This window comes from Populus euphratica, unplaced genomic scaffold, assembly GCF_000495115.2.
Source record: "Populus euphratica unplaced genomic scaffold, PopEup_1.0 scaffold46.1, whole genome shotgun sequence".
NCBI classification, from domain to species: Eukaryota; Viridiplantae; Streptophyta; class Magnoliopsida; order Malpighiales; family Salicaceae; genus Populus; species Populus euphratica.
The window spans coordinates 699333-715011 of NW_011499852.1; the positions used below are offsets into that span (position 1 = coordinate 699333).

The following is a 15679-nucleotide window of genomic DNA, read 5'->3' on the forward strand; positions in this document are numbered from 1 at the left end:
TATTAGTATATTAAATTAAAACGATATAAAAACATTTAAAAAATAAAATAATAAAATAATTTTTTTCATTTTTTTTTTTGAAATGGAAGACCTAAAGGTACGGGAAAAAACACTTTGCATTATTGCATAACAAATGGGCCAGCTATATTCAACATTTATGGCTTTCATCCAATATCTATCATTTCACACAACAATTTATAAGATCGTTTTCACATGCAATTCATATATGTATACATGTATGAATGAGAGTAGAGGCATGTCGGAGAGAATTATAGTTAAGGCCACAGCCCATAGATTAACAGGGCCAACCTTGGATGTCATACAGTCAATTACTGGCTTCAAGGGCTGAATATGGTGACAAGATGATATGACTATTAATTTTGAATATAATTTCCCTTCGTCCAGGTAGAAGTTTTTCAAAATCATGATCTGCATGCCTTTTGACTTGTCAAAGGGCACACCAGATCCACGTTGGTCGAGTCAAGGAAGTAAACAGGAAATTGCAACCCTGTATATTTGCCACTCACCTAAAAACTCTGTCGCTCGACTTGTTCAAAGTCAAGCTCACATAATAAGACTTGGCCAATTATTAATGGGATTGCGAAACTTTCACATAACAAACCAGTTTTGTTTCTTCTCCATTTTTGTATAAGTAGAAACATTACCAGTCCTGCTGTAATGGCGCCTCCAATGTCTAGTCAACTGCACTTTGTGTTGATCCCGCTTATGGCACAGGGACACATGATCCCCATGATAGACATGGCCAGGCTCATTTCAGAGCGTGGTGTGACTGTAAGTTTGGTCACTACCCCTCACAATGCATCAAGATTTGTGTCAATAATCGAAAGAGCAAGAGAATCTAGTCTCCCTATTCGGCTTGTGCAGATACCGTTTCCATGCGAAGAAGTGGGACTCCCTATCGGCTACGAGAATCTTGACACCTTACCTTCAAGAGACCTACTGAAGAGATTCTATGTTGCAGTTGCTAGGCTTCAGCAGCCATTAGAACGCATACTTGAACATGCCAAGCCTCGTCCAAGCTGCATAATATCAGACAAGTGCTTATCCTGGACAGACAAAACCGCTCAACGCTTCAACATCCCACGGATTGTTTTTCATGGGATGTGCTGCTTTTCTTTGTTGAGTTCTAATAATATAAGGCTTCACAAAGCTCACCTTACTGTAAATTCGGATTCAGAACCTTTTGTGGTGCCAGGGATGCCAAAAAGTTTTGAGATAACAAAGGCTCAGCTACCGGGAGCATTCGTAAGCTTGCCTGATTTGGATGACGTCCGTAACAAGATGCAAGAGGCTGAATCTTCAGCTTATGGGGTTGTGGTTAATAGTTTTGACGAGTTGGAGCATGGTTGTGCTGAGGGGTACGGAAAGGCTCTAAAGAAGAAAGTATGGTGCATTGGACCAGTTTCTTTATATAACAAGCAGAGTTTAGATATGTTTGAGAGAGGAAACAAAGCTTCAATTGGTAAGACACAATGCTTGGAATGGCTTGACTCTATGGAGCCAGGGTCTGTTATTTACGCTTGCCTCGGTAGCCTATGTCGCCTAGTGCCATCGCAGTTGATAGAACTAGGTTTGGGTTTGGAAGCATCTAATAAACCCTTTATCTGGGTAGTGAAAACTGGAGAGACAGGTTCTGAATTAGAGGAATGGTTCGTGAAGGAGAGGTTTGAAGAAAGGATCAAAGGAAGGGGGCTTCTGATCAAAGGCTGGGCTCCTCAAGTCCTTATTTTGTCCCATAGAGCAGTTGGAGGATTCTTAACTCATTGTGGTTGGAACTCTACTGTTGAAGGGATCTGCTCTGGCGTGCCAATGATATCATGGCCTCAGTTTTCCGAGCAATTCTTTAATGAGAAGCTAATCGTTGAGATTTTAAGGATCGGTGTGCGAATCGGCGTTGAGGTTCCAGTGAGATGGGGAGAAGAAGAGAAAGTTGGAGTGTTAGTGAAGAAAGACGAAGTCAGGAAGGCAGTAATTACGTTGATGGATGCAGGCGGAGAAGAAGGCAAGAACAGAAGGAAGAGAGCAATTGAACTTGGAAAGACGGCAAAGAAGGCTATGGAATTGGGTGGATCTTCCAACCTCAACCTTTCATTCTTAATCCAAGATATCATGAAGCTACAAAACTCAAAACAAGGCTAAGAATTTTTTATGTTTGCATCAGTTTACACGCAACTTAATTAACCCTTTAAAACTCTAAAATTAACAATTAAAGAAGTAGTTAATGGTTCTAAGATGTGTGACACTTAAACTAGTAATATCTAATAAGCAAACTCAAACATAATTAGTTAAACTACATCCTTTAAATTTGAAGCTAAGATTTTAATTATATAAATAATCAATGTCATTAATTTGGAATGTTTCAAATGTTTCAATCCCTAAAGAAGTGTTTCAAATGTTTCGTAAGTGACTTTTGGAATGTATATTTATCATCTAATTAATTTAGCTCTTCCTTCTTTTCCTTGCCTTTCCTTCTCGGAGGAGGTGAACAATTATCAATCTTGCATGGTGTGACCATTTCTCGGGACCAAACCTCATTATAATTATAGGATATTTGTCAAGTAACTGGTCATCGGCATGTAATCTCTGCTGTCAGGTGTTTACAAAGCCATCGATCGTGTCTGTATGTACAGTGAATCGCTGATTTTCTTCGTCCTCTGGGTGCCATTAGTCATTTGATTCCATCAACAAATTTAAATTTCCATTTGTTAGGTTATCAAATTTAGTTTGGACTCTACAAACAACCCTGAAAGTAACATTTGCACATCCTAAACATGCATATGATTTAGAAAAGACCACGTAATTATTAGAGATAAGATAGTCAAGAAAAATAATGCATGCTATAGCTGAACGCCAACTACTATTTTTTATATATATATTTTTAAATTGTTTTAATATGGTGATTTTATATATATTTTTAAATTGTTTTAATGTGGTGAAAATAATTTGAGATTATAATTATTAAAAAATAATTTCTACTATTCTCTCATACACTCTTTTAAATCCCCTTTAAAATCCTCATTCTAGAATTCATTGAACATGAATTACAATAAATTGACCATCTTGCTATATATTGACAATATGTGTACTGGCTAGAAAAATCTTATGCCGAATTAAAAACGAGAAATAAGTTTTCCAAAACAATAATCGTCTTGGTATGCACAACACAAGAAACAGGTGCACAACACAAGAAACAGGTTTTCATGAGCAAGGAGAAATTCAAGTGACAATGCATTGATGAAGAAGATGTTTTCACTGGAGGAGGAACCTGTACGATGAAGATGAAGAACTTGCATGTAGAGGAACGGGGGCAATTGCCCCGCTTAGCCTTTTGATACAACACGAAAGGTCCCCGGAGAAATTTCTTCAGGCCCCTTAATTAAAAACTGCCATTTGAGCTCTGTCTAAGAGATCGTTGTGTAAGGATTTCAAGGCAATTCAATCCCAAACCAACACAAAAGAGACTAAAATAGAAATGCTTCTAGATCATTTGTAGTTCCATAAAGGCAACAATTGATTATCAAGGAATCTATTATTTATATAATTTAAAATTATCATATTAATTTTAGGACTAGTTAATATATTAGGGATAATTACTTTATAAAAATATTTTTGAGATCTTGTTTTCTTAAATTATAATTACCATTTAGAGTTTAAGTTCTTAATTTCTATTTATTATGATTAATCTCAGTTAGATTATAACTAACTAATTTTCTATAGAAAAAATATTGAGAAGAGCTACATATATATATATATATATATATATTATCTTATGTTTTCCTTCTATATATTTTTATTAGAAAAAAATTGTAATTTAAAATGGATTTACTAATTAATTTGATCTATATAAAATGTTTTCACAATCTAATCGCCTAATATATATATATGTTCTTTACCCTCCTCCACTAGAAATCCTAGCTTCCCACTGTATGCGCAGGAATAATAATATATACCATACATCAAAAGGTTGAGTTAATTCTCTTCTCACTAGTGCAAGGCGAGTAGTTTGGTTATTTGTAAAATTGAGAGCGCTGTCAATGGGAAAATCTTAAAATATCCCATGCATCTCTCTAATTCTATAACTAACGTAACTCCCAAAGTTGGTAAGACATAAAATATCACCCTTCTCAACAAGGACCAGCTAGCTAATCTTGTCCCCCTCTGCCTCTCTTTCTGAGTTTCCTTGGTGGTAATGTTGTTGCTGTTGTTATCTGACAATCTGTGACCATCAATTGAACAAGAACGCTCAGGAGAATTCAAGAGTTTCTACACAGGGAGAAGAAATGTTCCGGTTGCACAAGGCCAGGCCAGCTGCTAAATCGTCATCAGGGGAGAAAATAGATTTCAAATTCTCCTATTTCAAGGCACTCCAGGTGACCGTACTAGTTCTTTTACAAGTTGATCATGCAAGGTTGTTTTCACTTGATTAGATTAAGTAAAGTGGACAAATATCCGTGCTCATTAACAGGTTCCAAGAGGATGGGACAAGCTGTCTGTGTCTATAATCTCCGTGGAGACTGGAAAAACAATTGCAAAGACGAGCAAAGCAGCTGTTCGAAATGGGAATTGTCAATGGACTGAGAGCTTGTCAGAATCCATGTCGACTGCTTCACAAGATGAGTCTTCAAAGGAACATGACGAATGCCTCTTCAAGTTCGTTGTTGCCATGGTATTTATAATCACTCTATTGTTAATTTAATTCAATTAATTGCCTCATTAATGATCGTCAATAAACTGCAGATCTTACGTAAACAAGTAGCTAATAGATTCGTGGTTACATTAGTTTAGTTATCCGTTCACATCAAGATTGTTTGAATTACAGGGATCAGCTAGATCTGGCATTCTTGGAGAGGCTACAGTTAATATGGCAAGCTACATGAGCTCGAGTGATTCTGTCCCGGTTTCATTCCCATTGAAAAGGTGCAATCACGGCACCATTTTACAGGTGAGTTCATAACTCCACGCCACTACTTATTTTTGCTGGGTTCTTCATCCTTTCCAGCTTTTAATCTGTCCGGATCAATTGCTCTGATCAGTCAAACTCCACCTTCAAAGAAAGAAAGAAAAACAGTAATTTCAAGATAGTTGCCGTGGATCTTATAGACTGATCGTGTCATAATCTTGCTATTGGAAATGATTTGATTGGTCCCTGGAATTAGATTTGAATAGTTCCTGGCCTTTTTCTTTTTCTTTTTCTTCAGGAGGTTTGAAGTGCCGTGAGCTTCGCATAGAGATAGCCTTCTTTAATTACGTAATAATTGAGAAATATTAAATTCGCCTACGAATCTAGCCCTAATTAAATATCCCAACCTTATCCTTCATTAATGGAACTACACTCTCTTGCTCAAGAGAAAACCAACTGTATATGTATTTTGTTTCAATTATAAAATAAAAACAAATAGATAGCGTGTTTTTGCCTTATTTGTTTGATTAAAAATAATTTTTAAAAATTACTTTCTAAATATTTATTATATTTAATGAATTTTAGAAAAATTGGTTATTAGATATTGATTTTCAGTAACCTTCAAGAGCAAGCTTTGTTTTTTTTTTTTCTTTTTAATTTTGCTATGAAAGCGTTGACCTCTTGGCAAAAGAATACGCTTTCCCTTCTTACTTATTTTCACGTACTTAGTTAAACATCAAGATCTATCTTTTTCTAACAAGAACTACTTTAGGTAATTGCTTTCTCCATATGTTTCTTGTACTGTTAGAGTTCTACTTCTTCACTTTCAACTCTATGAATCAGCTTTATATATTAACATGTTTTCCATGTTATGGGTTTTATTGTTTTTTAATAAAAATTTCTATGCTAATATTATGGGTTAATCGTTTTTTTTTTTTGGCTGTAGAGTTGTATTCCCCATTCAAATTTAGGTGGTTAGAGACTGTTTTCAGATTTTAAAAATGAAAAAAATAATAATTTAGCTTTTATAATATAAAAGAATTATTTTGAGGTTTAAAAAATGTTTAACATGTCTATAATATTATATTTAGAATATTTATATTATATATATAGTTACATTTTATAAAAAAAACTATACATAAACATATGATATAATAGAAAAAAAATATTTATATTAGTATTTGCGGGAAAAACACACACGCCACAATTATTTGTTTTTCACTTAAAAAGAATTTTTTTTTTATTGATTTAAATGGATATCTTTACTAATTTGTATTGAAACTATCATATGTAATTACTTTATATGATTACTCTTCACAAAAATAATTGACAGAAAGATATAATAGTAAATATAAATAAATTAAAAGTTACAATTAATTGATTTTTTCATTTAAAAATGATTAATAAAGAAAATATTAACAGGTTTGTGGGAATAAATTAAGAAAGGACATGTAAACCAACTTCACAATGTTACCGCAAATTCATGAGATTAGAGCACTAAATAGAAGGATAAATTCATCGTTTTGTCCATCTGATTTTGGAAATTGGTCGAATCAAGCTTGTACTTTAATTTTGTCCATGCGAACCCTCACACTCTTATTTCTATTCACACGTGGGCTCTATGTGTAGCAATAGTTCAAAGTTAGTCATGACATCTGGTGCTTGCAGTAAGTGTACATCTAAGCATAATTTTGAAAACTGATATGGGATTAACAGGAGACAAGATCAAGATTGCTGTGGTCAAGTTAATTTAAAATTTTTGTTTAGAAAAAAAATTAAAATAACATTATTTTAAATAAAAAAATTATAATAAAAAGTTAATATATTGATAGTTGAGTTTCTAGAAGTTATTGAGTCAACTTAGATTTTTTATTAGTCATCCTAATATTATTTTTTTTTTACTATTTTGTTTTCAACTCGAACCAGTCTAGACATCAAGTCTATCATATTTTGGGTTGATTTGTCAGGTAAATCTAGGTTTTAAAACAATGAATCTAAGTAGATGAAGGGACTATGGTTAACCAAAAACTAATGTGCCGGTTGATATGCATTAGGGTTGATTTAATTAATTTTAAAAACTTGTAACCCTACAATGTATTTAGTACTACATTGTATTTATTACAATGCAAATATTATAAAGGTATGATTTATTATTATTGAGATTTTGCTAGAACATCAATATATTTGTGGAAAAGCATGAACAAGTAACCCACGTGAAGTTTTAGTAAACATGTTTGCAGGAAATAGTAAAAAAGAATCGATTAATATAGTTGTTCGATAAAGTTCCGATGAGTTACTATCTTGAAATAAATGATTGTCATATGCAACAAATAAAAGGATTTGTTTGTTGTTTTGATTTTAATGACCAGTCATTTAAAGTTAGTTTGATGATACATTATTTGATTAGAGTTTTTGATTTGAAGATGCGGAAATTCAAAAATACCTTTTTCCTTTTGGTTTTCCTAGAAAAAGTTTGGCAAGTTGAAAATATCTAAACATTTCCAATAAATATTTCTGATTATCTTGTTAATTTATGAGTTTGCATAATAAATATGACATTCGAAATAGATGTGAGATCGAACTGGAGGAGATATATGTAGAACTTGAATGGGATATTTATTGTATTATGTTGTGTTCTCTTGTATAATTTAATGCCTTGATTCTTCTTTTTCTTCTTTTTGGCTTCCTTTCTTCCTTTCATAAAAAGAAAACATACAAATAATCATTTAACCATTTAATCACTATCCATTTAATCATTTAAAGTGATTCGGAAATTTGTTTACTTATACAAAGCTACTTATTTTCTCTTGTGATAAAATATTAAAAATTATATAAGAAAAAAGGAGAAAACTCTCTCAACTCAAATCACAAACTCTTTTTATGATTGCAATAGTTTATTTTAATTTTCTTGCTCATAAAAATGAAATGCTAAATTTTTAGCAAGAAGATTGTACTCTGATTGTCATTGTAAATTGTATACTTCTCATTATCCTTAGCTAGTTCTTTTAATAAACTTTGCAACTATATCATCTCCTTTATAATTTTAATTATAGCTACATATTCAGTCTATACGATAGAGAGACAATCAATTTTTTATAACTTACTTAATACACAATTATTTTACCTAAAGTATACACAAACCCTATAATACTTTTCTTGTTATCAATGTCATCAGCTAAATTATCATCAACATAACCTTAAAACTTCAAGTTTAGTTTTGTGAAATAAAATAATATATATGAAAAACCATTTAGATATTTCAAAATTCACTTGATTGCTTCCTAATATGTTTTTCTCATAGTATTCATGTATATACTGATAACTCTTACTAGATATATAATATCTAGTCTTATACATATCATAATGAATATGATACTTTTGATTATTGAATCATAAGTAAATTAACTCATGTATTTCTTTTATTTGTTTGTCTTTCATGAATGCTTCTATAATTAGCAAATAATATGCTTACTAGTTTTGCTTTATCCATATTTAATTTGTAGAGAACTTTCTTCACGTACCTTTTCTTATGAGAGATTCAAGGTACCGTTAGCTTTGTTCTTACACCAAGGATTTGTTTTACACCTTTCAATCATTCATTTTAAACTATCTTAACAACTTCATCTTAGAACTTGTTCTAAGTCATATAAGCTCATTTTCAACTTGTAAACCATATTCTCTTTTCCCTTCATGGAGAATCTATTTAGCTACTTCATATAGATATCTTTCTTCAAATCTTCGTAAGGAAAAGCAATCTTCATGTATAATCATTTAAGATACAAATCTTTTATATTTATAATTTCCAATATTAAATTAGTTATTGCAGCTTCACCATCAAAGAAAAGATATATATGTAATTGATAATCTTTTTTTAACTAAAATCCTTTGGTCCATTTCAATACTTAAGATTTCACTTGGCATCGACCATACATTATTAATCTATCCTTAATTCTTCTTTAATGATTTCCTCCACTTATATTACCTTTAACTATGGATTTAGACAATCAAACTTCGTAGTTTAGTTTGAAATGATCAAATTAGTTGAAAATTAGTATATAATTATCAAAATTTCACTTTAGACATCTTAAACTTAATCAAAGAAAATATGGCCTAATGCATGGCTTAAACACTAAATAATAACACATGTTGCCTCTACTTTTGACCGTACCGAATTATCACCCTATACAAAGGTGACGTGGTAGACACGTGGCAACTAATAAGACTAACATACTAACATGGTTGGTGATGTGTCTAACCTCATAGATGATGGGGCAGTGAAGTGATTGAAACTTATTTTTGGCTTGGAAGGTGGCATATAGGCTAACATGGCATTGGCCTAGACTAGGTCAGGTCTAGTTGATGGGTCATTAATTCGGGTTGTCGAGCCACATGAATGATTAACACGTGTAAAAATACGAAGGGAAAAGTTGTTTGATGTGTAGGACTCACTCATGTCTTTGTTTTGTATGAGATTTTTATTGTTGTGTTCATCTCTATAACCTCATCATATTGGTATATTCAAAACATGTTTTTGAACACTTTAATTTCTAGAAAAAAAAATTATTCAAGGCTCTGATAGCAATTGTTAGAATCTATGATTGATATCCAGAATATAAAACACATAATTTAATATGGTTTAATAATTTTTTTGTCCACGTAGCTATTAATGGAATTAAAAATTACAACAAAGGAGGAGAATAACCTTTCTCAACTCAATTTATAAGCTCTTAATAACCTCACTTTTTTCTATTACTCAGTATTGCTCAGTATATTTTTGTTTTGAATATTCTACCTTAGAACCCCAATTTATAGTTGAAACTCAATTTATAGTTGAAACTGGGGAACATGCATTATGATTTTGCAAAAGAATTTTATTATTTTGTTTTCTTGATGAACTTGTCACATTACTATGTTCAAAACAATTTTTAAACACTTTGATTTATGGTCAAAAAGAAAAACATTATCCAAGTCTCTATATCAATTGTTAGAATAAGATTGATATTCAGAATTAAGAACATTTAATTTAATTTAACATAGTTTGATAATTTATTTGTCCAAAAAGATACTAATTTTACTTGGTACCATAGAAGGAAATTCAAAACTACACCAAAAAAAAATTCTCTAACTCAACTCTTTAACTCTATGTAATCTTATATCACTTTTCTCTATAGCTCAATATATTTTAGCTTTGAATATTATTTTCCTACAAGAACTATATTTATAGTTGAAATGGGAACACACATCCTGATTTATGGTAAACAAATCCCCCAAATCTCTTCCCTGAAAAACTTCCATTCCTTTCCAACTTGATTTGCAGTGGTTGTGTGTCTAATTTGTCTACGCATGAAACACATTTGGTTGTAGCTGTTGAATATGTTATCATTGATAGTAGTAATCTGAGCCGTTTATCTGATATATATTATTTTTCAGGTCAAGATTCAATGCCTGACACCGAGAACAAAACTAATCAGGTTTGTGTGGTGAAACTTGTTCACTTTTCCCTCCTTTTCTTTTTCAGTGTTTTGATTTGCCTGTGAATTAATTTGTTCATGAAATATCTTTCAATATGCACAATTTCCAGGGATGACAAATCGAAGGAGACAGATTCCCACAAGGAAGATATAAATGCAGACTCTCAGTCTCATGAAGTGGAGATAAAGTCAGAGGAGTCTAATGGTACAGTTGCAAAGAGTGAGGAATCTTACTCAGGTAGAGATTCCAGCTGTACCTCACTTCCGCAAGAACATGAGAAGAGGCCGGTAAGCATGGGCGCAATTTTTGAATGTCACCGGCAGCTCTTCTTTCCCTTTTTTCCTCGTATTAAACTAACATAACCTCATCCTTCACTGTAGGAAGCCAGTTTCTCTAACTCGGATTCACATCACAGCTATGACTCAGCCGAGGATTTCACAAGGGAAAGTTTCTCGCCATCAAACAACTTAAGTGGTGATGAGCCCCCCCTGATTTCAGGAAAACCAAATTCGGCAAGCTCCCAAAAGAGTTATCCTATAGGCAATCCATCTGAATCAAATCAAGCATCATTTAAATCACGGACAACGCTTCCAGAAAACCTTTCTCGAGAAGACACACAAGAGTTTGCTACATCATCTTTGAGAGTTTCAGATTCCTCTAAGAGATTGTTGGAAACGGCAGAAGATACAGTCGAAGACCTTCGTAATGAGGCTAAGATGTGGGAGAGGAATGCCAGGAAGCTGATGCTTGATATGGAAATATTGAGGAAGGAATACTCTGAGCAGTCTAAAAACCAGGCAAACATGTACATGGAGCTGTCAGCAGCATGCGCAGAACGTGATGGGCTGCAAAAAGAAGTCGAACAATTGAAACTGTTGTTAGAGAAATCTACTGCGAAACCAGAAGCATTGGAGGATTACACGTTCCAAGATGAAGGTGCAGTTAAGGAATTAGAAAATGATGTTATGTTTCAGAGGGAATCCAATGCTAATCTCAGTGTCCAGCTGAAAAGGAGTCAAGAGTCTAATGCTGAGCTTGTATCTGTGCTTCAGGAGCTGGAAGAAACTATCGAAAAGCAGAAAAATGAGATAGATAATCTCTCTGCTCTCCAGTCAAAATTCAGCGATATGGAAAATTCTATCCAGATAAACTTGGAGAAGAACAGGAACTTAATTCTACACACTCAACAATTGCAAGAATCGGAGAAAATTTTGCAGGCTAAAGTACAAGCACTGGAACAGGATCTGGAGGACAAAAACCGAAGCATAGAAAATGAGAGTATGAACAACCGAAATTTTTTGGATATGGAGACTGAATACAAATGCAAGCTAACTGCTAAAGAAAAAGAAATAGTCAGTTTGAAAGCACAGCTATCAGAGTCGCTGAATGAAAGACATTATTCCACAAAAATGGAGTCCATAACTGGAGGTGATGAAAATTTGATCAGAGAAATTGAAGCATTAAAAGTTAAGCTGCAGGAGCTGGAAAGCGACTGCCAGGAGTTGACAGATGAAAACCTTGAGTTGTTGCTCAAACTTAAGGAAAACAAAGAAAGTTCCACGGATGGAGTTTTATCTTCGACCAGTTTCTTGTCCGAAGGGAATGGCCAAGAATCACAAATGGATAAACTTGAAGAGAAGATGAAGAAGAAATTGCTTAGGGAGATTGAAAATGATCACAATCTTTCAATTCAAGAGAATGAAAGCCTGAAATCGCAACTGGAAGTTGAAGTTACAGAACTGAATATGGAACTCGGTGAAAAATTGGCTGAGATAGAAAGACTCAAGGCTAGTTTACTGTCAAAAGAAGATGAGAATGGGACTCTTCAAAGGTATCAGAGAGAATTAGAAGCCAAGCTCTCCGTTCTTCAAAATGAGAAAGGCCAGATGGAAGAAAGAATGGAGATTGTGACAAGGGGAGGTGACATTGCTACGAAGTGCCTGAATGACTTGAGAAAGGATTTAATGGTACTTAGCAGCAGTGTGGATTCGCATGTTTCTGCCAATAAAATTCTTGAAAAGAGATCTTCAGAGCTAGCTAGTGCTAAACAGGAATTGGAGATCCGATTATCAGAGCTAAAGCAAGAAAATGAAGAGTTATCATCACACATAACTGTCTTGGAAGGTCAAATAACACAATTGACAGATGATAGGAAGTCAACTAAATTGGAATTAGAGAATTCCAAAACTCAGGTTCAGATTCTTCAAGATCAGGTTTCAAGATTGAAAAATGACGTGGAGACTCAAACGACTGATCTGAAACAAAATCTACAACGACTGCATGATAAATGGTCAGAAGCCCAAGAAGAATGTGATTATCTGAAAAGAGAGAATCTTAATTTGCAAGCAACTGCTGAAAGTATTATGCAAGAATGCAGTTCACTTCAGAAATCAATTGGAGAGTTGGAAAGGCAGAAATTAGAGTTGCAAGGGCACTGCACCCATTTGGAGGCAAAATTGAGAGAGTCGCACAGAAGATTTGCTGATTGTTCCAGAAGAGTGACGGTTTTAGAAGAAAATATATCTTCAGTTCTAGAAGATAGTGCCTCGAAAGAGAAAAAACTAATTACGGAGTTGGAGACACTTCTTGAGGAAAATGAAAAACAGAATAAGAGATTTAGTTTGCTAAACCAGATGTATTTGGAGATGATGGTTGAAGTTGAGAGTCTTCAAAGAGAGGTGGGAGACCTTACCAAGCAACTTTCTGCAACTCAAGCCGATAGAGAGAGAATAGCTTCTGAAGCTGTGGATGAAGTGTCTGGTTTATGTGCAGTCATAGCCAGGCTAGAATCGGAACTCAATACTTCCCAGATTGAATCCGACACGAAGGTTCAAGGCTTGATGGGTGAACTCGCTGCATCCAAACAGAACCAAGAAATGCTAAAAGTTGACAATGGAAGAATGTCAAAGCTGTTGACGAATTACATATCTTGCGAAGAAAATTTTAAAACCACTCTTAGCGATCTTGAATTAAAGCTGACAGTTTCTGAGTATGAACGGCAACAAGTCATGGAAGAATCTACCAAATTGAAGGTTCAGCTTCTGGAGATAGGATCTCTTCAGGATGAAGTTGTGGCTTTGAAGAATGAACTCAATGCAATCAAGTATGAGAAAGAGAAACTGGAAACTTCATTCCGCCTAGTATCTGGAGAGTGCAAAGAGTTGAAGATAGAGAAGAGTTCATTTATTGAGAAGATCACTATTTCGCAGAAGGCCGTATCTGAATTAGAGGACAGCAAACAGAAAATAATTTCCTTAGAAGAAAAGCTTTTGCGGATGGAAGGTGACCTAATGGCAAAGGAGGCATTTTGTGAACAGTATGCAGAGATTAACAGTGAGCTCACCCGGATCAAGAGAGCAAACAAGCAACTTCAGCAGCAGATGCGACAAGTTGAGGAGGATAAACTTGCATGCTTAACAAGAACTCAATCTCTTGAAGGAGAGGTGATGTTCTTGATGGAACAACAGCAGAACCAGAGGGACTCTGAGAGGAAGAATTCTTACAGCAACCAACTGCAAGAAGTATGGGGTTCAGTTCTGTTTTAAGCTCTCTCTCTCTCTCTCTCTCTCTCTCTATATATATATATATATATATATATATATTTCGATATTCAACTTTCTCAATTTCTGAAGGATGCTGGTTACGAAAAGAAAATTACCAGTTACATTATCTAACTCTTTAAAGAACAGGGTGATTATGGCTACAAAAGTCCTGATGGAGTTGATCCTGCGTCGAAAAGTCATTCACTTGAGGAAAATCTGGCCAAGGCGTTGGAAGAAAATAATTCGTATAAAATCCAGCTTAAAAGGTGAGTATATAAATAAAGCTATCAAATTCATTTTCAACTTTAAAGAGCGAAGCCATATTCAGTTGAGATTTGAAAGAATGAGGTCTGAACTAGTTTTGGTATAGGCAGCGTATAACTCATTCCCTCGTTTTTATATTTTCGTTACAAGTTTTAACTGCGATTGGACTGGATGCAGGTTGAAGTCTGAGGGTCGTAAAAGCGTCCCAAGATCTAGAAAATCAACAGCTGAAGGTGAAGTTGTACCAAAAGAGAAATTTGAACGCACAAAATCGTCACTGGAGGCAGAGTTAAAAGACATTCGAGAGCGATACTTCCACATGAGCCTGAAGTATGCAGAGGTCGAAGCTAGCCGTGAAGAACTTGTGATGAAGCTAAAGGCTTCCAATAGTGGAAAGAGGTGGCTCTAATGAACTCACTTCGTTTTGCGAGTTTCAAGTAGATTTTCAACTCATGATTTTTGGTATTTTTTTCTCAAACAGCATCCATGTTATATAGAGTGAATAAAATAAATCGGGAAAAGAACAAAGAGGTCATAGTTCCCAGATGTTGTGCATATGAAACAGTTGAGTTTTGGTTGAAGGTTTTTACGAACCACTACTGGTATGCAGCAGCGTATTTGAAATCCAATAAGAGAAAATTTGCTTGCTCTGCTAGTTGCATACACAGAGACCATCCACCTAAAAATATTTGTCAGAAAATAAACTCAGACTATCAAAGATCAGATGAAAATTGTTGTTCTTCATTATGAATTATCCAAATAAGTACCCCGACAGCTGAGCAGCCACAATCCAAAACAAGGGCCTGCGCATCCAGGAAAATTGTTCTTTAATGCAGATGTGAACCTCATGTAGTGGTCTGCATTGTAGCAGCTGCTGATGGAACTGGACTTGATAAATTATTACCAACAGTTCGCAATGAAGCACCTGTCTTCAGCATATTGAAGCACCTGGCATCGCATATTCCCCTGCACTTCACAAGATGCCCATTTAAATCACCAACTCCCACATTTCCTTTTTATGTCCACTCCTTGATCTGATTGACTATCATGGAGGTATTGAAATCCTGCCGCGTATCTGTTTTTTCTGTGCTTTATTCGGCTTGAAGTTTCATCACAAGCTTAATTAAATTTATTAGCCTATCTACAGCAAAATGAGGAGTTTATTTCATGAATCTTGATTCGATCCATAAATTACTGCTAATTATAACTATAAGATTGCCATCAGATGACCTGTCCAAGTGAAAAGCTCCCTGTACGGGCATTACGCAATCAGCACAGTATACTCTTCAATATATTGAAAGAACAAAAGAATGGTTCTGCTGTTGTCACCCAAGAACATGAAATCTCACTCAGACTGTAAAATAAATTAAAAAAGAAAAAGAAAAAAGAAGAAGCTAAAGGGCATTAAAATTAAACGAAGGGGCCTACCTTCCATTAAACAAGAGAGGTGAGGTGACCTTTTCTGAGGGTGTGCTTTTAT

The 15679-nt window shown here is 34.4% G+C and overlaps 2 protein-coding genes across 2 annotated transcripts; both read left to right on the forward strand.

The window, feature by feature from the left end:
- The first annotated feature begins 128 nt into the window (after positions 1-128).
- LOC105121747 (UDP-glycosyltransferase 73D1) lies at positions 129-2170 on the forward strand. Its single transcript, XM_011020522.1, has one exon. It carries the CDS (start codon positions 679-681, stop codon positions 2158-2160), a length of 1482 nt encoding a protein of 493 aa, XP_011018824.1. The 5' UTR covers positions 129-678; the 3' UTR covers positions 2161-2170.
- A 1991-nt stretch (positions 2171-4161) lies between these two features.
- LOC105121749 (putative leucine-rich repeat-containing protein DDB_G0290503) lies at positions 4162-14848 on the forward strand. Its single transcript, XM_011020523.1, has 8 exons — positions 4162-4391; positions 4487-4687; positions 4841-4963; positions 10352-10392; positions 10503-10680; positions 10774-13914; positions 14083-14201; positions 14377-14848. The coding sequence occupies exons 1-8, from the start codon at positions 4302-4304 to the stop codon at positions 14606-14608; spliced, it is 4125 nt and encodes a 1374-aa protein (XP_011018825.1). The 5' UTR covers positions 4162-4301; the 3' UTR covers positions 14609-14848.
- Positions 14849-15679: the final 831 nt, after the last annotated feature.